The sequence below is a fragment of the Simochromis diagramma genome, unplaced genomic scaffold, assembly GCF_900408965.1.
Source record: "Simochromis diagramma unplaced genomic scaffold, fSimDia1.1 OVJJ01000517.1, whole genome shotgun sequence".
Taxonomy (NCBI): Eukaryota; Metazoa; Chordata; class Actinopteri; order Cichliformes; family Cichlidae; genus Simochromis; species Simochromis diagramma.
Window position 1 is genome coordinate 1,277,599 of NW_024387173.1, and position 27,634 is coordinate 1,305,232.

At 41.3% G+C, this 27,634-nt stretch overlaps 1 protein-coding gene across 12 annotated transcripts in view; it reads right to left on the bottom strand.

The window, feature by feature from the left end:
* The window catches only part of hoxb3a (homeobox B3a), a 78,982-nt gene that overhangs the window by 3,545 nt on the left and 47,803 nt on the right, over positions 1-27,634 (bottom strand). For 3 of the 12 annotated variants that reach the window (XM_040049258.1, XM_040049260.1, XM_040049256.1), the window contains 2 exons: positions 10,421-10,487; positions 2,769-3,478 (listed from right to left, as the gene is read on the bottom strand). In XM_040049258.1, the coding sequence (XP_039905192.1) occupies positions 2,769-3,357 (589 nt within the window). In that variant the 5' untranslated portion in view covers positions 3,358-3,478; positions 10,421-10,487. Of the gene's footprint in view, positions 1-2,768; positions 3,479-6,722; positions 7,203-10,420; positions 10,488-11,995; positions 13,526-18,482; positions 24,991-27,634 lie in introns of those variants that run through there. The other 9 variants (XM_040049266.1, XM_040049264.1, XM_040049259.1 and 6 more) reach the window with 7 other exon arrangements.

The following is a 27,634-nucleotide window of genomic DNA, read 5'->3' on the forward strand; positions in this document are numbered from 1 at the left end:
ACTTCATAACAGTGGCAGTTATTAAGCTGTGGAGGCCCCAGTGCTGGCCGAGAGAAGCCAAATTGCATCTTGACTGGAAAGACAAACCCCCCACAGCAACACCAGCTGCAGCACAAGGACTCATGAGCAGGAACTGAGGTTGACCTGCACTCACTTCAATTTGCTTGCCAGGAAAAGTCAAACTTCTCATCTCATTTATGTCATTATAACAGTGAATTCTAATAGAAACAGAAAGTTGTTTAGAGAAAAGAGATTGAACACATGCATATTTGATAAAGACCTGTTTCCTATCATTTTCTCTCCCAGGAAGTACATTTGTGGATCCAGTGAAGTTATGAGACAACTAGTGATGAAAGTGAAATAGCTTGAGTCTAAAGTTATTTTCTTTAGCTCGGAAGTTTCCATATGGCAATGAACTCCTGTGCTTTTAAAACTGTAGTACCTGATAGTTAAACTAAAACAGTAACACAGGATAATCCGATAGCTTCAACCTCTTTTTTTTCTATCTTGAGTTTTTGATTATGTTATACAGTTGCTCAAAACAATATAACCTCTCTCATCCTTGTGTGCACGTGTGGCACAGTAGCCTCTGATATAAATGTTTGTATGTGCATGCTAGCAGTGCATTCTCATTAGTAACAGCTGATGCAGTACAGTTTAAGGAAACCTAGATCCAGTCATTCATTATGTTTTCTTTGTTATCGTATTTCTATAAACAGAGATGGAAAGAGGAGAGCAGTAACTAGTCTGGAGCAGTGACACTCTCTAAATGATTGTTTGAAATTTTCATTGATAAACAGTCTAATCTCTTTTCAGTTTTTTGTCTGGTCAGCTGAAATGTTTTTGAATATGATTATCACACTCATATTCATTTTTTCTGAATGATAACCACCAAATGAAATAACATATCTGTCTGCCTCAATGACTGTGTTCTTTTCCCGTTATCAGACATGCTGATGGTATTCAAATTTATCATCCAGATGCTAATATCTTCCATTTCAAATGTCTGTTCATCATTCTCTCACCCTCTCCTTGAAAATCTATTTATCTGTTATCATACATGACATTTAAATTCTTCCTGTTAATATCTTTCTACTTAAAGTGGCTTTTCAATGAGCAACAAAAATGAGGAGAAGGAAGAAAGGCGAGCAATCGGAAAGCAAATCATTTTCATGGAGTGATGAAAGGAGAAAGAAGTGCAGGATAGGGAGGAGGAGGTGAAAGAATGAAGAGCGGTATAAGCTACTGGTTGCAGGTTTGTGGCACCGTGTTGGTAGACTATAATTTTACCTTAGTGATGTCTTTAGAGAAGTTTTTAGTCTTACTTGATAAGAAAGTCATCTCAAGATAGCCTGCCAACAAGGTTTATGTAACTCACTTAACTATTATTCTCTTCCTAAGATTTGACACTAATTCCCAGTAAAACCAGGTATTTGTCATCTCTGAATGTCTGCAGAATTTTCCAGTTCAGTCAAATATGAATAAATATACCTTTTGTTATTCTTGTAATTCTATCTATCAATTTCGAAACAGTCAAATATTTAATCTAGTTATTAGAAAATACTTTCTCCGTATTTATGTACAAATTTTGTAGAGTTAGGTAATAAAAATAATTCATTTGGTCTAAAAAATGTCTTGGCTGCCAAGGTGATACATTCTCTCTGTTGAAAGAGTGTAAAGATGTATTGCAGGAATTAAATATATTTCAAATAATTACATATAGTTTCAAAGTCTCAAAACATAATGTTTACAATTTATGCGGATGTACCTGAACAAACAGATTGCTTTTTCATGACTGCTTCACATTTTGTCATTGAAATTTGACTAGCCTAACAACTCCATCCCTGACAGGTTCCAGAAGATCAATGCAAATTCCAACTGTTGTTCATCAAGAAGTAGTTCCAGGATATGACTGTAAAACTGCACAATGTTGTTTTTACCTGTCTGCTATTCAAAACAAAGCAAAATACAACTTATTTCTTTCCTGACTTTTAAAGGTATAGTTGCTCTTAACAGAACCATGCCAGCTGTTTCTTCCTGCTTCAAGTCTTTATTTTAACTACAGGCTAAGTCTAATTCATCACTGGTGTTGACCGTAACCCTATAGCATGCAAACATTTCATTTTTGACACATCACAGAACATGGATTTTCTGCTGCTAATAGAAGTAAATGGGTTTTCCTCCCTTTTCATGTATTTTACTGAACACTTCTTTTAGTTTTCAATATTGGCCAGGCAGTTTTACATTAGACCTTTAGCATCTTTTACTAATGGAAACAAACTAAAGCTGGAGCTTACGTAACCATCCTGTTGGTGAACTGGTCACTGGAAATACTCAGAGATCAATGGCTTTAGTAAACTCCACTTACCAGCTACACTATTAACTACCAAAATTAACTAGAACTACAATAAACTCAGTTACCAGGTACAGAGAGAGAACGGAACAGCCGGCTACTAGTCCCTGTCTCAGCTAGTGCCTGTGGGAACCTGGCTTGCCATAAGAGCCTAAGAAACCTTGTAAATTCTCTGGGGATCTGATGCTGGAAAGAGGATGTTGATAAGAGAGGTGAGGAAAGAGGGATGCGGGATAATAGGAACAAAGATGCTAATGAGGAAGGAAAATGAAAGAGGAAAGGAAGGACTGGGGGAGCCAGGGAAAGCAATAATGAGAGATACAAAGAGGTAGGCTGTGCTGTAACTGTGGTGCCCCATGGGGGAAATCAAAGCAAAGACAGAAAGACCGACAGAGACAGGTGTATTGGAACACACCATTGCCAGAGTTGTTGCTGGGTGAACAGTTTTTCTGCTTAGTCGTCTGACGACACTCTTTCATCCAGGGAAAAATCTGCTTGGCCAGGGTTGGGTTGGGCGGCAGTGAAGAGGATGAAGACGATGTGGAAGATGATGTAGAGGAGGAAGAAGTAGATGACTTATTGGTGCCTGATTTAGAGAGTGAGGAGGACCCAGTACTGCCACCTGGCTGCTGAGCCCCAGTATTACCGTTGCTGGGGTTGGGGGGAAGTGGAGGGGACACTTGGGAGCCAGGGTGGTGCTCAGGTGGCAGACTGGGCCGCATGCAGCTGCCATTCAACTCCTTGGTCTTGGCTAGCTGCTGCTGCTGGTGGCCACCATTACTGCCCAGTGACTGTAAAGAGCAGGCAGAGCGCTGGTATGAATCCACATCCAGATGGGTAGCCGACTGGAAGATCGGCTGGTGGTGAGACGCTGGGACCGGGGCATCATAGCCCCCGAAGCCGTTGGCGGCTGCTCCTGCTCCCACTGCTGCCCCCTGCACTGGGTAGGATGAGTAGCCACCAAAAAGTGTTGAGGAGTTGTCGTAGTATGTTGTTTTCTGCATCTCTGTGAGAAGTGGCGGCGTCTTCTTGTGCTCCGGTCCTTATTGAGAGCCACTGCCGGAAGACCATTTGGTACCGGGGGTCACGTGACGGTGTCTCTCCAACGGTCCCCTGCAACCTGACCTAAAAGGTTAGGAAGAGACAGAAAAAAATAAATGAGAAAGATAAATCCATCTTCCTTGAATGAAAGGCACCATGACGTGAATAGAAACCACTGCTTTTCTTTCCACAGCCCCCATCCCCCTCCCTTTGGAGGCCAGTGCACAGCCTGCAGATGCTCTTCTGATCTCAGTGCACAGCCTTTCTTGTACAAATGCACACACACACACACACACACACACACACACACACACACACACACACACACACACACACACACTGCTGGGTGGGTCCATTATTCAATGTTGCAATTTCTGTTAAAATTGTAATTAACTGCAGTTTTTATTACTGCTGTAGTTTGTTATTATCAATAACAGCCTTTAATCTGTAGTTGTAGATTAATGGCTTTTATTTTTTTATGATTTTAACCAATTATTTTCTGTTTTTATGAAACGAAAATTACGCAATTTACTTAGATTTGTTTTTAAACAGAATAAATTAAAATCCATCATCATACAATTTAAAGATATGTTCATTCTTCTTCCATACATTCCAGAGATATTCGTTATTTTTGAAGTTTTCCTAATAAAGAATTACCCTCAAAAGTGTGCTGTTATTCGGGCTGAACACGACATTTTATGTGTAATGGCGGCAGTGGACACGGCCCATATCTATTTTCCTTTGTGACTGATGTAGGTAGTCTATTTCTGTCAACCTCTACTTTCCGCCTGTGATTTACTGTGTTCTCTCTGCTGTTACCTCACTTGTCTTCACTCACAGGAATCCAAGCGGAAAGGATTTTTGTTTCACTGGGGTTTTTTTTCCCCCATAAAAAAGGAATCTATCTATCTATCTTTCTATCTTAAACGGAGAAAAAAGTAACAAATATTACTAATGACGAAAAGTATTTAAAAGGTGAAGTATAGGTTAGAACTCGGATCTCAGTATACAAGTAATCCCTGGGATAGTTTTATGTATTTACTGATTTATTGATTGATTTACCGTGAGTTAAACAGTAAATTGAAACATATTATAAAATGTAATTGCGCTCAACAATATACGATTTATATTGTTTTATGCAAAAAAAAAAAAAAAAGACAAGAAAGAAAGGAGGCTCCCGGCAGAAATTTCACTAGTCAACAATCCATGAGGGTTAAGCGGTCAGAATGCTCAATCACGGCGCCTTTAGTTAAAAAGAGAGGAAGAGAGAAAAAAGAAAAGGGAAAACAGCAGGGTTAGCCTCCACACACTCTATCTTGCGCTCACCGCTGGTGTGGGCCCGTGGCCGTAAAAGGCCGGCTTGACAGACATGAGAGAACACCTGGCATTCGTTTCTTCTGTGGAGATAAACTGTCTGACGCAGAAAAGAGGAGATGAAGCAGCTCTTCCATTACACACAAGCTGAGCAGCGCTAGCACTAGCTACATCTAAAACTAGGCCTACTGGGGCTTTCCAAGTTAACCCTACCAGTATTTTAGCCTGGTTCCCGGCTCCATATTGCAACAACGGCTCACTATTATTAGCCATCTCTTTTATTTCGCTCTAATGTCGAAGATATTTTTGTATTAGCCCTGCTATAGTGGATCTCGTTTAGGAGAAATGTATAGAAAAAAATAAGGTTTAAAAAAACAAAACAAAAAGAAAAGAATTAGCTAAAGCACGTGCGAAGGGAAGACGATACATTAGAATGACAGATACCAGGCCCGAGCTTCATGAAAGCTGCACCGAAAATAGGATTGTGTGTATCGAAGTCTACTTCATATACTGATGGTTCTGCACACGGTATATATAAAGCACAGGCCTGAATGATATATCGCCAACATAACTGAAGATACTAGAAGAAGGAATTGGAGATAGTACTGCTATCAGCTTGATAACAACAAAAAACATCAAATTTGTTTTATTGATATCTGTCTTCTACCAGTAAAACCAAGAAATCGCAGTTCAGTCACCAATAACTTTATAGATTGGAAAATTGTGCTAAAATAATATAATTCACTTTTCAACTATTTTAAAATGTGTTCCCATTTTTTTTCTCAAAATCAAATAGTCCAGCCTTTCTCCGGCTCTCAGCACGTCACACATGTCACCCATTTATCTTTCTAGTAGACAACCTGGAATCCTAATTATTTACTCTAAGGAATAGTCCCAACGAGAGAGGGAGAAAGATGGAGGCGGGGGGGGGAAGAGTGGGGGGGCATGGCAGTCAGTGTAGGAGGAATATGTTATTAAATCATATCGCTGTTTCGCCATTAAACGGGACACGTAATGTCTCTGCCCCTGGCTTGTAGTGCTACAGCTTAATACAATCACCAACTTTGCTAGACGCCTGCCTGAATAATCTACTTACACTGACAGAGAAACAGCCACCCAAACAAAAACAACACAGGGAGGGAGATAGAGAGGGGGAGAGGGAAGAGAGAGAAGTGGTGTGTGTGTGTGTGTGTGTGTGTGGGGGGGGTAGAGAGGAGGCGGGTCGGCCTTGGTGTCCAGTGTCTGTGTTTTATCCTGGGATATAAAATTACAAATGGCGTCTGCCATGAAGAGCTATGTAGACAGTGAGACAGAGAGAATGCATTAACTTGGACAATCCACGTATTCTTTATCCCATTAACACACACACACAGAGAGAGAGAGAGAGAGAGAGAGAGAGAGAGAGAGAGAGAGAGAGAGAGAGAGAGGGGCCAATTATACAGACTCTAAACGACAAACAATAAAGGATTGGCCATATCTGAGCTATTGTTGCTATGTTCACGGTCTCATTTTAGACTGAAATCGCTAAAAGCGCTAAATATTCATGTGTGATTAAAATTACACCATCAAAATATTTTAGGAATAATTACAATGCATCCCATATACCCACATGATAATAAAACAGGAGCCTGTGGAGGGACAAAAATTGAACGAGAAAAGTGCATCACCCATTACAGAAAAACAGCCGGCCATCGCTCCTAAATATAATTTAAGTGAGGAAGAGGCGTGGAAAGCGTAGTGGAAGAGATGAGGACGGAAAAAGCTGAACAGAAAAGGACCGAGATGGACGGTCGAAAGAAAAAGGGGGGTTGCTTGTGGCGGGTAGCTACGGCAGTTTAAAGCATTGTGAACTCTTCTTGAACCGGGATTGAAGTCATACAGGCCATAAATCACTGAGCCAGCCACTCCGCGTCCACAAACTGCACAGCGAGCAAACACACTATGTATTTCTGGCTTGTTGTTTGAGCTCGCGCATGACCGGCTGGCCTGCTTGCCCGCCGATGATGTTCCTTACCTGCCTTAGCACCGGTGATCCCAGTCCAGTCCGGCACGGACCCAACAGCACCGCATCATAGATTAGTCCTCGCACGCGTTCAGTTGGTAATCAACAATAACAGATAATTAAATAACAAATCCGCTCGTTTGGTCATCCGTTTTGCTCTCCTCTTCTTCTTCTTCCTCCTCCTCCTCCTCTCCTCTCTCCTCTCCGCAAACCCCGCTACTCCTCCGGTGCTGTCTCGAGACTAGCACGGCTGCTCGCGACCACCACCTCAACAACACCTCCTGAAGCCCCAGCAGCGGCAGACCGGGCTGCGCGAACAGGACACCTTGTGGCATGAACGACTGGCGGATGAGAGAGTCGGAGGGATCCAAGACTATCGGCGGGGGCTCAGTGTGCGGGCAGAATTAACAGACGGGCTCGGTGCACGCTACAGGCAGGCTAGTTAGGGCATGAGCTGAACGAGCTTACCGGGGAGCATGCCTGCTACCCCCCCGCCTCCCTCCATCCCCCCACCCCACCCACCCTCCACCCCAGCGCCAGCGCTGCCTGCACCGCTTCTGGCTGATAACAATGGCCTCAAATTTCTTTCTCTTTTAGCCACTGTCCTTCACACGGCTGCCAGTCATTCACACAGCCACAGAGGAGTATGTCCGCCACAAAATGTCACTTCATCTTATTTTAGGTAGTTTTCTATTCTTGTTTTTTATTTCCTTACGGCTCTTCTTCTCTAAGTCTCCCCGAGGCTCATTTTCCCCTGGTATTATTCCCGTCTGCCCCGGGTCTGTGCTCCTTGCTTCGGTCTTAGGTAGGCTATAGGTGTGTGCCTTGCACACGGCTAGCAGCAGCACCAGTTTACAGCCTACAGTCTTCTTTGTGGTTGTGGTAATAGCCTAGATATTCTTGTTATGATGGTGAAAATACGCCCCAGTATCAGAGACCCTCACAGGCCCTGTAACGAACGGAATAACCAGATTGACGGCTGGACGAGATGATTCCCTCATCAAAAAGTCACTCAAGAATTATGTTAATTGAGCTGGATCTAACCATGCAAGCAGGCAGTAATTTTGGCTCTACAACCACACATGTAGATTGTTTTTTTCCACGTGTCACCAGAACTTTAACTCTAATAAAGTCTTTGACTTTTTTGTGCTTTTCACTTTCTGTTATATTGGTTATATATAACCTAAAAGTTTATATTTTAACAAATTGAACTTTTTTGAGGGTATTGAGGCAATACCCTCAATAAACCTATATTTTAGAGGTTTGTATAGAAGTATTTTTTACATGTTTTAAAAATCCCACTTAAAGGCTGTCTATATGCTACTATAGGCCACGTGGGCATTCTCTAACAAGGCCCAGGTTAACTAGTAAATGTCCAAACAGTGTCACTAACGATGTGTATCATTATTAATCATAAATTATATTTTATGGTCTATAAAGTCTTGTTGACTGAGTTAACCTGGTATTACATTTAGCTCTAATTTTTTATTTTTGAAATTGTAGAGAGCATCTGTGTACAAGTCTATAGGAGGCTACAAGCAAAAAAAAAAAAAATCCAACACGTGGTGAGGTCAACATATAAAACAAGACAGTCGCTCACAGTAAAAGGTTTATTGAAATTGCTGACCTCATCTGAAAATACTGCTTGGGACATATCATCGACAAATGCAAAGTTTGTGGGGAAAAGGCTTAAGCTCCTGGGCTAAGCTCCTGTAGTCTTCTCTTTCGGCAGGATGACTTTGCTATGTGTTTTTGTTTACATCAATCCGACTCTTTTAAAGCATGGATAAAATATTAGCATTCATTTAAATGTAAATTTCCTTCATCATAAATAGTTTTCAAGATTTTTTCAGAATATTTTTTTCAATATTTCTGCTGCTGCTTCGCTGCATAAATGTCACTTAAGACGTAAGTAACGGAGGCCAGAGTGAGAGGGACAAGACTAACATAAAAGGTGCACATTACGCTAACATTGTAGCAAAAAAAGATTGTATGTGATCAACTTGGTTTTAAAGCTTCACTAACAGGTTTTTAAAGAAAGCATTTAAAGAGTCTTGCGTTTTGATTTGAAAGCACCGAGGTGGAAGATGAAGCAGCAGTGCAACAACACTTAAAGAAAGAAAACTGAAGTGGGCTTAAAAATAATAACCAACTGTGAAAAAAAACCTGAGAGAAAGAGAGGGGTGAAAGAGAGAGACCTAAATGGAAATGAAAATATGAGGGGTGTCCTATGATGTTGTCATTACGCCCCCTCACCCCCCACCCCCCAACACACACACACACACACACACACACACACACACACACACACACACACACACACACACACACACACACACACACACACTCTTCTCTAACTCTCTCCCGCTCCCTCTATTTTTATTATTCAGGACGCTACTCCTGTCGTTTATGGCTACGTAAGATTTATGAGTTCTCTCGCACCCAGCAGTGTGTGTGCGTGTGTGTAAACAGCCCGACTTTAAAACAGATAGCATTCGCTGTGGGCAGCAGAAATGAGAGGATGAGCTCGGTGTAGGTGGAAGGTGGGAGCCTGAAATGTGTCCATCTGGAACTTTTCCTTTAAACCAGCCTTTGTGTGGACTGAAGGATCTGCTAACCAACCTCATTACACATTAACCAAACAGCTAATCAGCTACTTTTTTGTCTTTCTTTTTTTTTCCATGTGTGGGAGAGACGTGCATGTGGAGAAATAAGCAGAACGGATTACACCTATGCACTGACTTGCAAAAGCACGCCAGTGCTTGTGGAGGACGGCTGTTTTTCTCGGATGGAAGACGCGCATCGACTCTGCATGTTTCGGATTGAGTCACGGATATTGGGTTTCACAACTAAAACGCGGTGCCTTCCTGCGCCATGGAAATCTTCTTTCCTTTTTCCACTTTCTTTCTCCTTTGGGACTATAGATATGTAGGCCACTGAGGATGACACAGGAATTCCCTTTGATTCTGTTTTTCAAACGATTTGAAAAATGCCAATGTGAAAATATCGTGCACAAGTGCAGAATGATTTTCACAGGACTCCAACTGTGAACTATTTAATTCATCCGCTGTCACTTTAATTGCTGTGTTATGTAAATATAGCAGTATTAATAGGCTATGAACAGTGGTAGCATTAATGCCATTACCGCAGTTACAACATGCAGTTTTAATAACTGTCTATCAAATGATGAACTGACCCTCCATGCTTCTGCCTATAACCCGCGGCCATCATACACTTCCTTTCACACCTCAGGATTATATTACATAAGCACGTGTCATTACACGATATTACATCACTCACACACGTACACGCGCGCACACCCGTAGAATTTCAACATTACAATCACTTTCAACTTTATAAATATTTTCCATATATATGTAACTGCATTTATGCTTAAACGATATAAATTAAATTATAGAGAGAATACTTCTACTACGAATAGACAAATCAGTTCCTGTAGAAATAGTATACATTCTACACATCAATATAATATGCACAGGATACTGTTTTTTTCAACATATGCAGCGTCCTAATTGTCTAAAAATAAAGGAAAAACTACCCTTCATGCACCTTCCAGGTTGCAAAATCGTCACTGTCTTCTCATCTTATAATTCTATTAGCGTGTACACAGCACCCATGCACAAACTTCAGACTTCGTTCTAATGCAGGCTGCATCATGACAAATAATGCCAAAAAAAGTCCGAACTTACCGGAATATTTCCTATTTTCCCCTGATGTTTTAATGGAGGGAAACGGCTTCCAGAAAGCTCCTAAGAACTGACGTATATTGCGGGAAAAGGGGCATGCGGAGGGAATGGGAAAAGGGTAGGAAAGAGAAAGAAGACATATGCAATCAAACACATCTCGGTAAAATCAGATACAGAGGTGGGTCACCTCTTGTACTCGAATCGAATGGTTGGGTCAGCAGCAACCGCTTGACTTCAAACCCTAAATAATTCACAAAAAGAAAAACAAAAAAACCCCAAAAAACAAACAAAAAACCAACAACAACAAAGAACGAGGCAATGCTGTGCCTAACACCTTTCTAAAAGTGACCTTTGTGCTAGAGGGTGTGAGATGTTATTGAGTCTGGTTACCACAATTACACATTTGTCTTCTTTCCCTCAAAGTAATTAAATAAATAAATACAACAAACAAACAAAAACACGCATGATTTCATATTTAATAATAATCTTGCTTATCCCGTCAGCGTACGAAAATGAGTTATGTAGGGAATAGAGTTATGGAATATATAGAATGCATTAGAAATGTTTCATTTGTAGCAATGGCCTAGAATATATAAACATAGACTTTGTTTAGGTTAGAAGGATTTGTGCAATAAATAAATACATAAATAGCTAAACTGTATGCGTAAATCATAATTACCCAACAGAAATAATGCTCCAGTTAGCACACACGCGGATTAACACAATTGTATATATATATATATATATATATATATATATATATATATATATATATATATATATATATATATATATATATATATATATATATATATATGAAATCTAAAAACTGCAATCGAAATCGAAAGGCATGCCCCGATTGCATCAAAATTCTGATTCTTGCTATTAAAAATGATCATTAGAATTTAATGCAGGGTCTCGTTTAAAAACTTCAAAGGTTAAATAAACTTCATAAATATTGAACACATCCGAAAAAAACAAATTCCCAAAGTCATAAATTCTGTTAAGCACCAAACGGGGACTTAAGAGAAGCAAAAAATAAGGGGGAGAAAAAAAACAGAAAGAGACAGAGAGAAAGAGGAGCGAACCAAAATGAGAACAGGCCCCATAAGGCAAACAGCTGTTTGATCCACGCGGCCCATAAATAACTCAAGCATCACTGAGTGAGAAAACACTCATCCTGGACAGTCCTGTGGACAGTCTTACTACCGGGCTGAGGACCCACAGTAAGAGATCACATCTAGCTCTGTCCACAGATAAACACATATCCATCTGCTGCTGCGCGGGGCCGTAAACACTGCGTAAAGCGGAACTGTATAATTATATAAGTGGATCACAGGATGAAAAGCGTATTCCATGTTGTTGGCTATTATTTTTAAAGTGCTGCAATAAAATCTCAGAGCCGTTCTCCTTCTGCTTCTGCTCCTGACAACTTCACACAAACACATAAATCAAACGCAAAGGATCCCCCGACCTCCCCGCACAAGCCTACATCACTACTACTACTACTACCACCAGGCTACTACCGCTCCTGCTACTATAAAGTTATTTATCGTTTCCATCCAAGAACTCACGCACCGCTCTGGCTACTGTGCATGCCCATTGCAGCTCCTTCAGTCTGGGTCTCCTCAGTGTGCCCCCCTTCCCCCTCAGCCCCGCCGGTTACGGTCTGATTTTTGCAGCCGCAGAGCAGGCAGGAGTGGACTAGTCTAAAGTTGCCCAGAAAGTGATGCAAGGGCCGACTAGCTTAGCCAGCTAGCTTGTACGCCAAGACAAAGACAGGAGGCCGCCTCCAGAGCCCCTAGAGCCCCCAGAACAGCTGATGAGCGTTTTTTTTTTCTTAGAGGAAGAGGAGGCTGGGGGAGAGAAGGGGAGTTCTGGCTGCAACCAGGACTCAAAATACTACAATATGGATGGAAGCTTTTCTCTGTAAAAGTTTAAAAGGAGCGACAAAGAAGCAGCAGAAAAAGGTGTGCAACAAAGGCTGTTGGCCTATAATTTATAAGAATGTGAAGTGGATGTGAACAGCAGGTTTTAGACTCCAGGGAGATGGAGACATAGAGAGGGAAAGGAAAGGAGGAGCGCAAAATGAAACAAGTGTGTGATTTTCTCTTTCTCTTTTTAATAAATACAGCAATACTGCAGCATATTGTTGGCTGTAAACATTCATGGATTAGGATAACAAAGGCATTTGTTTTTCTGAGACTCCATTGCATCCTACAGCTAACAGGTCTACTACTTTTTACGAAGATGTATTTTTTTTAAGGCTGAGAGGGTTTATGGGACCTGATGCTGCTCACTGCTAGGCTTCAAAGTTTCGTGGTGTGCCAAAAGTTTCGTGCTTTTCGGCTTTCTCCTCTTATCTCTGCCGGGTCTGGTGGTGAAATCACCAGACCAGTCTTGCACCCCCCCCTCCCCCAAACTTACACACACACACAGAGTTTTTTTTTTCAGAAAACATATGCACACACTGAGTCTTTAGAGATACGCGTTTAGTGAGATTAGTTGGACATAAAAAATCTTTTTCTTTTTCTGCTGCAATTTCCTTAGTGCTTGTTTTCCTCTGACCTCGGACATGATTCAAACACAACTGAAACACATCACACTTTGTTATATTTTTCAATCCTGCGCCTAACAGGAAAAGCTGAAAGCTCTCGCTGAAGCACTCATACAGTGACATATTGGGTAACAGCTTTCTAAAAGTGACCTTTGACCCTGGAGCAGCAATGGATAAGCTCTGCAATGATCAACCAACTAGTCACAACTAGAATTCCAGTTTCTGCTTTGAACACTGACTCAGACTCTGATAACCTTTAGCACTCAGCTTTATTTTAAGTTGCAAGCATGAGCAGTCGAGGCAGACTCAATAAGTCAGTAGACTTTTAAAGTATAGGTCTTCAGTCAGCAGCAGTTATTGAAACAGCATATCCATACTGGCACTGGCAAATTTATTTTAGTTAGAATGTCATTGATAATATGCCTGCAACCCACCTGTTTCTATAATTATTCAAACTAGCTTGATATTTATCTATTTAACCACATCGCAATGATTTTTTTTTCCTTTGTCAGTGTTTGGTGTCAGCTGTGAGGTTTTAAATAATCTCTGTCTATGATGTCAGATAAATATAGCTGACTGTTCAAATGAAGTCCACATCATTTGAATAGCTTAGTACACGCTTGTCTGCAAATGCTGCTAGACGCCTGCTGGTAACTCTTTTGTGGAGCTTTCCATGACGAGGTACCTAAGAACTTTAAAACAATCTGACCTTACCTTAAACAAGCTATCTGCTGAGCACATCCCCCGTGTGCATCCACTTTCTGGATTTGACATCTTGTGCAACTTCAGCGGGCTTCCGGCCACTTGCATTCTTTTCAAATGATCATAGTGGTTAGCATTTTATTTAGATAGCAAATGGAGTCACAGATGAGAAGAAGAAGTTCATGCTTTCTAAGATGAAAATATTAACATCAGAATTTTTGCATTCTGATTTCACATGATGATTTACTGTTTGTCGGAATTAATTTATATCTGATTTTCTTCCATGTTTGCTCATTTTACTCTAAAAGATTCAAAGTTCAAAACATTATTTACACACTAAACCCAAAATTAGTCAGTTTTTAAATTTCACACATGCTTTGTTGAATAAAAATACATTTTATCACAATGACACGCACCTTTCTCTAGAACAGATGGAATACCTGTTACTCTATCACTTTGGGATACTTCCATGTCCATAAGGACACCCACTGCCGTCACCACCACCTTCCTCAGAGATCAGTCAATGTCCATACTCTTTGTGTCCAAAAAAGACTTTTTCATCAAGTCTATTTGCAGAGTTTCTTCAAGTGTAATGAGCTCGAACAGCCATGCAGCATTGATACCGACATCACAGACACAACAACAAACCTAGCACTGCAACACATTTCATCTCCTCCCCTCTTGCAGATGACATACCACTTTCAACACCATTTTTCAGAGGGCAGATATGCACCAGGGAAAGAAACAGAGAGAGAGAGAGAGAAGTCTTACATGTTCATCTGCTTCCAGTTTGTTTAACTAAGGAGTGGGTCTCAGAGGGGGTGAAAGGACTTTTGGTTTGTTTCCCATATTCCATTCTAAATTTAATACAAGAACAAAATGCCTGAAAGGTTAAATTAATCAAATTCAAACAATTCAAGTGCATGAACAAGCATTTTTTTTAAACATCTCAGCCAAGGAGCATGTTTGTGTAACTGTGCCATGTGGAAAATTACTAATTCATATCTTTGGTGTTGTTTTTTTATTGGTAAGGTTTACAACCACAAGCCACTCTGTGAGAAAACGCTAAACCTCCATAGGTGTGTACAGCCAAATTTGTAAAAAGTGTTTTTTATGTGTTGTACACCAGGGTGTGAACTAAAAATTATTAGTTCACATCTTTGCTGGTATGCACCTAGTGAATACTTTCTTGTTATTCAGGATTGTGAAATCTGAATAAACCTACTTAATGTCTGTTGCTGTAGACACATAACTGAGGCATTAACTCTTCCTGTGTACAAAAGACCTGTTTGAACTCTATGTAAACCACGTGCTTCTGCTGAAGCTGCTTTCTGCTTCATGGCCCCTCAAATTCAAACAGGGATTATGCACAAACATATCCAACAACAAGAGCTGAGCTTAACAAGTTCTTACATCCCTTATACCCTTTCATTGTATGATTTTTTTTCTTTTCTACACTTAGCTACTTGTCTATCATTTTAGCCCAGTGTTACTCTCCTTTACTGCTCCAGGCAGGGTCGCACAACTTCCCAAAGAACTAACCCCATTTCACTAAGAGTCCTAAATCAGAAACTCATACCATCAACGCCTTCCTTTGACACAGAGTTAATCTTTATCAGAGATGCTAATCTTTGACCTCAAACTAAAAGAAAGCCCTGACACCAGGAGAAGGAAAGAAGGGGAAGGGGGGTTCTTGGGGTTTACCAGAAGGTATGATGTGGGGGTCGAATTGTTCTTTCTGCTCCTGGGCCATGAAAAGTGCCAAGCTCACCAAGCCTGTCAGGCATAGGTTGAACAGGGATGGATGTGATCTCCCATGCACGTGTGTCTGTTGGGAGGGGGGGGGGGGGGGGGGGGACAGGTAGTATTCACAAAGTCAATGGTCAGCTAATTACCTTTTTACCTAAATGTGTAATATTGAACAAAAGCTCATCGCGATAGGAAAAAGCTGGCAGTTAATGATACAGTCAGCAATGTCTCAAAAATTTCCAAGATTTTCCAAATATTTTTTTTTAAATGTAAGATTTCACGTATACCTATAAATATCAAATTGCTCTTAACAGTATGTAGACTGTAGGTACGAGGGAATAAAACCTGGCAGTTATAAAGCAATTACACTGTAAATGTTACTCATGGGGAAGGAAAGGACATACATTACTAATAGTGGTGCGGGCTACTGAGCATATTAAACTCCACTTCTTACATTGTAATTAAGCATTACTTTTAGATGTGTAGACTTCCTGACTTTTATCTAAATTCATAATCACACACCATATAATATAAATACTGCATATTAAAATGAAATTGTTTATCTGTAAATATTACATTCAAATGTAATAGATTTCAAAAGTGACCTAAAATTTGAGTCAGTCTGTAATTTGTAACGTTTTCATTTTGATTCATATGTCTAATAGGTGGAACCTGGTTATATTTCATTTTTAATATTTCTTTATTCACATCTAAGACAGACGCATAGATGGTGATTATATTGGTCAGTATTGTGCACTGCTGAAACCTGTTACAGGTAGTGACATGCAGGTTTGGTCTGCTGCTGGGCTTCTCTCTAGGGAATGCTTCAGGTGGAACAAAAATTCAATAACTGCAAAAAATGTATACAAGACCCACCAGTTAAATAGTGATGGGTGGGTGGTGGGCGGGGATAATGGTAGTAGTGGGATTACACAGTCGGTTCTTTCTGGATCATATGCTGAAGACCAAAAATAATGACATCACAGAGTTTTGTACCACATCAATATTTAACTCACTTTGACATAGATTATTTATTAATGCAGAATAGAATGCTGCCACTTGTAGAGTTCCATTAGATTTGGTGTATTATTATGGATTAGAGGAGAATAAACGTAAGGTCTCGTTTGACCATGTTTTTTGTAGAATTTGTCATTGTTGGTATGTAGGCTTTCTGGACATGCAGCCATTGTGGCTGCCTGTTGGTCAAAAACAATCATTTTCTGCATTTGAGAGTTAGTCCATCTAGGGACAGAAGCATTCAGTGATATGTGTCTATAGTAATTTGTGGTTTGGCAGGGCTTTCAAAATGGATTTTCCTAAGTTGTTATTATATAGCTCTGAGGCCTCATTACGCTGAATGTTGAACAACCTGCACCACTATAAAAGGCCTGCATCCATTTCCTGACAACATGGTCCTCTTATGATGCAAGTTTCAGAAAAAGAAGCCAGTGACTCTAATAGAATCGGGCCACTTGGCCTAGCAGCAGACAGTAGTGTGTTACAGCGGGAGAAAGCAGCTTTATGGATGTCAGCCAGACCTGTCAGGCTTTATACACAGCAACAGTGTTAGTTGTGCTTGCCCCTACTATTTTACTATGATTGTTATTCTGCCCATACTTTGTTAGTGATACACGAGGAAATCGATTAAATCACAGCTGTGCTAGACTTGCTGTGGGTTTTCATAACTTTTAAATCTCTATACCTCTATACTTAGCAAAATACTTCAAGGTAAGTCCAGAGGATCTAACCACTGTTACACGAGATGGCATAAGCAACTCAGATTTAGCCTGGACGATACAGGGTGGGAGTATTTGATATGTTCAGCATTTTAGAATATGGCTGTTTTTTAAACTTGATTAAAATCATATATCAGTTGACATTAGATGTAAAAATACACAAGAACAAACAAGCTAGGATTTTTGAAATAACTGCTTTCTTAGAAACAACAGAAGACAGCACTTTTGCTTTTGGCTTTCCAGACTGGTGGATGTGAGCTCTCAGGAATAGCTCTTCTTATAGTTACCAAACCTTTAAGTGCTTCTCTTTAATAATAATAATAATAATAATAATAATAATAATAATAATAATAATAATAATAATAATAATAATAGCATAGTCTACTAGTGGGCTGTTTTCCTTGGATGACTGCAGTTATTATATCTGCAGTTCATAAACAATATGGAGACTACATAAATGAATAAAGTCACAGTTTTGACTCTGAAATCTTGTTCTTTCGCAATAAATGTGTTAAGGGGTTCAAGAACTGATGGTTGTATGGTAAATCTATATTTAATGCACTTTTTTATGGACCTTAATTTCTCACCTCAGCCATTGTATAATTTGATTGTGATCCAGTTTTGCTTATGGTGTTTTCATATCCTTGTGATCACTCAATAAATGGACCCACGTCTTGGTGTAAGGAGGAGAAAGGCAACGCATTAGACCGAATAATTTCTGTTTGTAGTTATTTTACAATAGTTGCATTTGTAATTCGACGTCTATTGATAACCGTTTCGTTTAAAATTGGTTGGAGCTAATATCTGTTTTGTGGGGCCAAAGGGTGAGATGGGGGTTGATTTTTTGAGTAAGCAATCGTCACACTATCCCAAATTTCGTCGTGGCTAGCATGCATCTTCCTTCTTTATACATAGCAGCCATGTCCCTAATCGCAGAGACTCATTCTCTCTGCCCTACGCACGCATGCTAACATGCACATACTAACACCTCAATTAGTCTAGCAGGTATACTGCTTTCCAAATGTGGGGCGAGTGAGCAGGGAGGTTGAGAAAGTAAGAGACAGAGTTCGCCCTATTTTCTGTTACCAATTCGGATGCATCTGTCTTCAGCTGCCTACACGCACGCGCGCACAGAAAAAGTGTTGGCTAGCAATAGAGCTTGCACGCGGTTTCACCCCATGGATGCCTGTGCGAGTTTGAGAGGGACCGCGGTCACACAACAGATAATTAATGACATGTCGAGCGGTGGAGTGTGTGGAATGGGGACGCCTCGGGAATAAGCACGGGGACACTGAGCAAGAAGCAGCCCGACAGACCTTACCTGCGCTCTTGGCGTGTCTTTCCAGATGGATATCCTCCTGGTGTTCGGTTTTTCCTGGGTTCAGTCTGTTTTGGACACGGACGGACACACTAGCTACAGTTAGGATGACCACTGAATCCTCTCCGAAAGGCTTGGGCGTATTTTCTTTTAATTAATTGTACTTAAATACAAGCAGTCGCTCCTAGAGGTTGGAGTCCAAAATGGCACTAAAACGTTATTTATGCCAATTAAAGCCGACGTTTAAACTGCACCGTTACCTGTTATTATAGCACTGGTGAGCTCATTATGGCGCTTCTGTGACACGGCGTAAAGGAGACGCCAAGCGTTTGCACGACCGGTTTGGGAAAAGACATAAATCTGGAGCGGCTCTGCTATAAATCTCCAGCAGTCAAGCCTACAGCAAGCACGCTGACGGAACCTGCTTGGTCTGGGGCTCGCGGTGCTACTTTACCCTAAACGACACACCGCATGCACGCGCTCACCCCCTCCGCCTTATGGTGTAAAACTCCCCTTGTAGCGGGCTGGTACGTTCCTGGTCAGAGCCACATCCAGGGCTCACGTTTGTCTGTTCTGTCGTCCGAGTTGACACTGTCCACTCGACTAACGTTTGGGAGACTGCTGAGCTCCGGTGGGCCTCTTTCTGAGCTGGACTTCAGAATAAAAACGGATAGAGCTTTCCTGGATTGAGGGTGACGCTGTATTCCCTGGGCTGCTTTTCGCTGCTCCTTCCCTTTCTTCGCTTCTCTTTCGTTTAACTAAAAAGAGGGTCACGCAGTCCTCCTTTGCCATTCTCTATCTTCGTCTTCATCTTCCCTCGCTCTCTTTTGGTGCACGCTAACAAAATTCACCATTATTATTATTATTATTATTATTATTATTATTATTATTATTATTATTATTATTATTATCTCCTGTGCTACTACTAGCAATGAGTAACCTTGGTGAGCTAAAACCTCTGCAGACCAAAGCAATCTACGTTTAAGCCTAAAACACGTATCTTCAGGCGCGTCGTAACTGCTTCTTTGGTTACCGCTGGAATATAGTCTCTTCTCTCGGCGGTCCCTGCTTTTCTGGACAGGCGGCTTGACACTGTGAACTGTTCCTGAAGCAGTTTGCAGTCTGACAACCTAGACAACCTGGGGAATCTGGGAGGGAGAAAAGGGAGTTCTGGTTTTGTTCCTGTCCAATAGGGGAGTGTGGTTAAGGTGCACCAGAAGGGTTAGCGAGGTTCACCGTAACCTGCCTGTTCATACTGCCTGCGCAAAGGCCAGATGTTGGTTATTACATGGCGTCAAACTGAGCGCGATCAGAGGAGAGGAAGAGGGAGAAGGAGGCCGAGAGAGCAGAAATTCCGCTGTGATTTGACCTGCGCGTTCACAGAGGGGAACCATGTCCACCTCGCTTGGTTTTACACATTTAGTGGGCGATTTTAGCCTATGCGCAATTACTTTAAGATCTCCGATGTATTCATTATTAATGTTAAGGTTCAAAAGTTGCATACAACCACGCAACCAAGAGATATATGTCTATTTATGTGTTCAAATCTATGATGTTGATGTGATATACAACGGTGACTAGATGTGAAGCGTTATAGCAACAGTATTCTAATCTACTTTGTACGTGTGGATTTTAAATCCTGTTTATCTTTACTTGCTCCGATACAAACAGATGCACTTGCCCCCCACCACCACCACACACACAAAAGGGAAAAAATTCGTGTGCAATTCACGCTTGTAAAAGGTACACGTGTGTCATCTGCCCACGCTTGTAAACATGCCCTCTACACACACAATGAGAGATAAAGAGAGAGAGAGCGCGAATGAGTACGCGAGAGACAAGTTCAATTACACAAAAGTAAAGCCGGTATTTTTAGTTTTCTGTTATGATAGAAGAAAGAGAACGGAGAAAGGAAATCAGTTCGCGCCTGCTCTCTCCCTCCACTCCTGGTGGAAACATTTCCGCCTCAGCAGCTCGGGCTGTCTTATCGCGCTTGTGCTGGCTCTCCGGCCCGGTTCAAATGGGTGATGAAGGGAGAGAAAAAATGGAACTCTCGGGTTTTGGATACGGTTTCAGCGTCTCATTTTTCACAAGCTTCGAATCACTACCTTCACGCAGACGTTTATAAATTAGCAGAAGGATTCTTACTGATTTATTTTCGAACTGGTAATCGTCTCCGCGCAAGAAAGAGCTCTGGAAGTACCTGGCGCGCGGAGCATGAGAGTGGTTAACTCCGGCCAGTAAGAGATATGGGATTTTAGGTTTATTAATAATAATAATAATAATAATAATAATAATAATAATAATAATAATGAGATATCGTCGTGCTTACATTGGTTAATTGTGTGTTTGTACTGTAATAAATCTTTCATGTTAGGGGTCCTTTAAAAGAATGTAACCGGTTTTTGTAAACATTATTTTTCCCACGCTAAATCTCTCCCTCGTTAACGTCCAGCAGCTGCAGATTTATGAGGCCGAGTATTCCTCGGATTTATGTTTTGACTGTTTTTGAGGAAACCCTACTCTTCTCTGTCTTTCGATTTCCATTTTCGTTTCGTTTTTCGTTTTTTTCCCTTGTTTTTCGCTTTACCCGCTAGCAGGCAGTTAAACTGGGATTTTCTGCAAGCGACTATTGAGCACGATATATTGAAAAATACAATTAAAAATTAAAAAAAGAAATCAGTTTAACTTTAGGCACCAGTCTTCTGCTAGAAGTGGGACACATTTTGAGCACTGTTCAGTTCAACAGTGTTGCTTCTTCATTTGGATTTCATTTGCATGAACAGAGTATTTTAAATACACTTTATGATTATTTTTTTTAAATGTGGTCACAACAAAAACATTTTTGCTATGTAACATACATATGTATAATTTCACAAAATCCCACTGTCTCTATACGGATGTATGTGCCGCACAAAGGTTACATGTCATTTTATTGCGTTAATTTGTGGCTACTATATCTCTAGCTTGTGTGTAAATAGAGAGGGCGTTAAAACTGAACTAAATAATTTAAATACAATTTTTAAAAGAATGATTCACTCTTTTCAGAATGGTCGCTCCCAGGACTGAAAATATTTCCTGCTAGGGAAAAAGAACAGTGAAGCAGTCAATATGGCTGCCAGTCTCAGCAGTGAGTGGGAAGATGCCTTGTGTGAGGTCTTGTGTCTTGTGCCTACTTGCTTTTGCTTCTCTTTAAGATGCGTAGGATTGTACCTTGTCTTTGAACATGTGCAATAAAAGGATGCTTCAATCACAGTGAATATTAACAGAAACGTAGGACGTAAGAGCAACACAAGAAAACAAGCAATGCACCGATAAAGGATGAAAAGGAAGGTACTTCGACAAACTGCTCTTAATGAGAAAAAATACGCGTATCACCAAAACCGCGACCGACAATACCAGTGATATTGAAACATGTACTGTAATATGATAACGTTAGCTTTGAACATCTGTGCCGTCTTTTGTACAGTTGCGGACTCTCCATGCATAGGTATTTCACATTTGGTTAATTGGCCAAAAAAGACAGTTAATAGTTAACATATTATGATCAAATATTGTCTTTACTTTTTATTTTTCTGACCATTGTAATTATAGAGTGGAAAGCAACCCGTGAACAAATGCTTATTTTTTATTCCAATAGCATTTTAGCTGCCTCTTTTATTCTCTGCTAAAACGAGCTGCCAGTGTTACAATTGCCCTGCAGCGGGTTTCGGTGTAAACATTAATTTCAGCGTCAGTTATTTGTGGTCTTTCAATAGAAGGCACGCCTCAGTAACACATTAATGCCTAATATTATCTTCTTTACACATTTGTATTACAGAACATAAGGCTACACAAATACCGGACCGAGTGAACACAGTTCGGTCTCAGAGAAGTTAAACGTGGATAACAGCAGCAGCTTGAATGGATGTCAGACAGGGCGCGATATCATTTCTCAGCACCGTTTCAAACATTTCAATTATTTCAGATGAGTCTGAGCTGGAACTATCTTGTCATACCAAACATACCTAACTGTGGACACATGGCTGAGATAAAATAAGATAAAATAATTCAAGCACTATTTCAATGCTGCAGTTGTGGAAACGTCATCTACATACATGTGTGTGTGTGTGTTTATGTGCGTGTATGCGTGAGGGTATTGGGGGTTGGTGCCACCATCCACCCCCTTTTCTGTCTACAGAAATGAGGCGAGATATTGTTTTTGACAGGGCTGCGGAGAGCAGGAATACACATCTTGAAAAGCACCGCCTTTTGTTGCTGCTGTCGTTATTATGTGATGGGAGGCCGGCGGAGAAGCTCTAATTTGGTTAAGCTAAGGTTTACACTGCTGCTGATGGCCAAGCGGGGAGCGAGACTACTGAGGGAGAGAGAGGATCATGCTGCAAAGGGGCCCGGCCTTAATTGTAAAACGATTCGAGGGGCACATCCATCAGTTCCAATACCAACCCTATTGTTTTGTAATTTGTAATAAAAATATTAATAAAATAATATTAATAGCACTAAAATCTGTAAAAAAGTCTTGCAGTTCGTTGTTTGCAATGTTGCAAATGTATCACACCAAAACAACGCAGCAAGCCTAGTACACTGTGTAGAGCCATTGTGAGCTATGAGATTAGCCGATGAAATTTACCTGCCCTGCTCTCCTTCCCTCCCTTCTCTCTCTCTCTCTCTCTCTCACACACACACACACACACACACACACACACACACACACACACACACACACACACACACACACACACACACCTACTGGCAATGGCAACGACAAAAAATCGGAACATCTCATAGTGTCTGACTTTCCATTACAAGAGGGCACACGAAATGCACCCAGCTTAATAGCAGACACGTGTGAATATAAACATGGATGGGGAAATAGAGAGGAAGGTCCTCCCATGTCTGCATCTTATTTTGCTCACCACATTAGAAGCTCTGACTCACGGTGGAGGATTTGAGCCAAAGCAGAGACACTGAGCTCTGACATGTGTAATGGCGAACAGCTCCATTCCGACGGGCATCCACAGAAAATTGGCAATAAGGAGAAACAAAACTTTATTTGTTGCATTAAGTTAAAGTTGATGCCACATAGCGCCTAACAGTAGATAATTTAAAATGTACAATAAGATGCAGTTAGGTTTGTTGGTACGTAAAAAGTCCATCTTCACTGCAAAGCCTGTTTCAGTGCAGAAAGCAGCCTAATGATTGCATTTCATTTACAAACCAGGGACTTAATGAAGATCAACAAGGTTTCCTTGTCATTTCCATCTTTAGTCCGAATTCCTTGGCTGAGTTACTTGGATTCATTTCTGCCTCCCGGCTAGATAGATGAGCTTTTCCTGGCCCATTGGTCCTTTTTATGAGATTTCATGCCGGCCGAGCCGTGCCCCAGTGTGCCAAATTTAAACAAATCTCCCGTTAATTGGTCGTCTCAGTAATTCAAGACCTGAAAGCTACAGCCAAATACTGTCATACTGAAGCGGGAAAACCCGAAACGCCCGGAGTAATAATTAAAGTGTAAAAACAAAGCTAAAGGACAAAAAGAATAAAAAAGAAAGAAAACACAGGGGCGTGCGTGGGGGCCGAGAAGGACGAGAGAGGTTAAGTGGAAATTGAGCCGGAAGAGGAGGAAGGGGAAAGAGGAGCCAGTGGCGCAGCCGTGGCGTGAACTCTTCCTGCTCTCCTTCCTCTTTCCCCTGTACCGTCGGTCCATCGACCGTCATTTTCCCCCGCCGTCTTACACACAGCGCAGGAAACCGTGATTTATCGTGGGCAGCGCCATAAACAACAGCGCTCCCTCACAAACACACAACGGCAGCCCCGGCCGCACGCTGACACCGAGCCTTACAATAAATCAAGAGAAGTAGCTAGCTGGGAGAGAGAGGGGGAAACGAGAGAGAGAGAGGGAGGGAGAGGGTGAGAGAAAGAGAGAGAGAGAGAGAGGAATGGACAGAGAGTCAGACAGATAGAGAGAGATGTAAAAGCAGACATGAAGTGATGGACGAAAGATGGAGAAGAATATCCAAGTGTTTCTTAAAATATAAACAGCCGTCGGCTAGCATTGCACCGCTCTCTCTCTCTCTCTCTCACTCTCTGGTTTGCAGGCTGCTCGGCTGCACGCTACAACCCATAAACAATGGCTGATGGTGATGATGATAGGTGGGGGGTGATGTGTAAACAACACGACAGAAACATGCACGACATAAAAAACACACGGCGAAAGACGAGTATTTGGGGGGCAATATTTACCACGATGTTAAAGTAGCCTATGATTCACAGAGAGGGATGCGGGAGAAGGCGGCGCAGCGGCGGAGAAGATGAGGAAGGAGTGTGGTTTCCCCCCATGCAGTTCCTTTCCTTCCGCAATACTCACGGTGTCCACAACGACCCGCAAGATACACGCCCGTCCAAATTTGTTTTATTGCAGCCTCCCTCTATCTTTTCTCTTTTTCTCTCTCTCTCTCTCTCTCTCTCTCTCTCTCTCTCTCTCTCTCTCTCTCACTCCCCCTCTCTCTGTTGGTGTTTCTTGGTGTCTCCTCTTTTCCCCCTCTCTCCCCCTCTCTTTCTATTTTTTCTTCTCGCTCTCTCTCCCCGCTGTTTTTTTTTTTTTTTTTTTTGGGGGGGGGGGGGGGGGGGTGAAAGGACAGTTCTACGTCAAGAGCAGCGGCACGTCCGCCGTTATATTCCTGACGAAGACATATCCATTCTACAACCTCTGCATTAATTATTTAATGAATCACGTGACGTGTTGTTCGGGGCGGGAGGTGTTTGGCGGTAGTGGTGGTGGGGGCTCTCTCCGTTTGTGGGACCTACACGGGCCCGTGGTTGCATGCATGCATGCAGGAGTCCAAATGAAGTAAAAAAAAAAAGAAGAAGAAGAAGAAGAAAAGGAAACACTTGTGTTGACTTTTCAGTCGGAGGATGTTCGTGTGTAGGGTAAAGCAGTGGAGGCCTGGGACAGACACACAGAGGGGCCGATAAAAGATGAATTCGTCTTTTAAAAATGACTGCACGCCTCACACTCGTTCTTCGTTATTGCTCACTGTCATCTCTTTCTCAGCTCGCCGTCAGCCGACCAAAGAAGCGGGATTCCTTCCGTTGCTCCGTCTTACATTTGAGCCTGTGCTATATTTCAGTGTTTCTAGAAAAAGGAAATACCCGATGATGGCGGCAATAATTTATCAGATACACAGCGCTGGGGGGGGGGGGGTATTTTTCTTGTTTCGGTGTCATATTCACGCCAGTCTTGAAGCTAAACTAAATATTTAACGGTAGCAAAGACTACCTGCCATCTGTGTCAGTGGGAACAAATTTCCTCAAATCCGTTTGTTTGATAATTAGGACAGACATCCTGTTAGGCGTCTGGAAACTCAAAACTAAATATAAGGCAGGCTTTTCTCCTAACTCTATATGATAATAAAATTCAGAATTAAATATTTTGCTTGGACTCGATTATCCAACTTCACCTTACTTTTTTTAATCCCATTAAGAAGATTTTAGTGCGGTGGCGAAGTGTAATTCGATTAGAATGAGATTTGTATTACTTATTTCGAGTTCGGTAAAGTAGCAAAGAAGAGAAGAGAGCTCTCACAAAAACAAAACAAAAAAGAGAAAGACACCGCAGAGGAAGAAAGAAAAGAAAAGAGTAGATGAAGAAACAGCGAACTGACAAAACCCCCGCCGTGAGGCCGACTGAGCTGCAACAATAGAACGTTGGAATCCTTCTATTGCGTGCTACCAAAGCTCGAGCCGACTCCAGCAGAACAATAGAGACTTGGAGTAGAAAAAAATGTTGAGGCTCTGAAGGCTAACCTAGCTGCTAAGTAGCAAATAAGAAACACTTCAAGGTCAAAGCATGGGCCTCGGGATCCTCAAGAAAGCGCTGATTTTCCCCTCATGGCGATGGAGAGACTTTTAAAGAGCTTTTAGAAAATCATCCTTTAAAACATAAAGGATCCTCTTTTAGGGACTTACCAAAACCGTCAGGGAAAGGTAAAAATATTTCTATTCAAGTGACAAAGGACACAAAAGAGCAATATTGGCAAACAAAGAGTAGCTTTCTCAAAAGTGCAGTACAGAAATGCAACTGGCCAGTTTGCTTTTAAAAATGCAATCTACCCATGACACGTCTCCAAATAATTGGCAAAAGGAAACAAATGTGGCTGTAAACTATTATCAGTGACAGACCTGCTTGGACGTGTATTTATTTCTTCTTTCTGATGCACTAAAAACATGCAGATACTCCTTTAAATTTACGCTGCCAGCACCGCGGAGATTTTTACCCACAACAAGATTGAAATCAAACATTTGCCGTGGTGATGATGGCGTCTTTAATGACGGCCATAAATTATAGCAATCACAGTTTGAAACAACAGCTAAGATAAGCAGCAGCGAAGACCTGGGCCGGCCTGACAACAGCCATACGAATCAGCCCTGTAAACTTGGCACAACCGCATGCAAAGCCATTACCGCAAAACACCAAACCGTTTCAAAACGTCCCAAAAGCAACGAGCGGAGGAATTTTCACTCATCTGCATCTTTATCCATTCATATCATGAGAACAAAATGACCCATGCATTATTTTACATTTATACTCCTCGAATAATTCACTTATACTCAGCATTACAACACAACACCGCGCGATCCACGCTAGCTTCAAATGGCTAGTTTAAGATTTATCAGTAGAACTGAGAGTTGGCACTTGGAAAGACTGAGTTCTTTGAGATCCTGGGGCTTTCTAGGTCAGTGATGGTAGATAGACAGGTAGATTCTTCCTCGTCGTTAATGATTAACTAAGTTTTGAATAAAAAGAGAGAAATCTTTTGTTAAGATGGATAATGGCCTGAAAATGAAAGTGCCGAGATGTGATTTATCGCTCACATATTCTAGGTGAGAAAATGTCTAATAATAATAATAATAATAATAATAATAATAATAATAATAATAATAATAATATCAGTAGTCGCAGTAGTAGTAGTAGTAATAGTAGTGGGAGATGTGTGTGAGAGAAACAGGGGAGACAATGAAAGGGAGAGAGAGAGATTGATTTAGCCTGCCCCGACACGTTGCCTTTTACTGCGCCTCGTAAATCTGTCTCGAGATAGCAGTACGCATACAACCATTTCCCCCCCTAATATTCTTCTGCACATGCGAGACGTGAG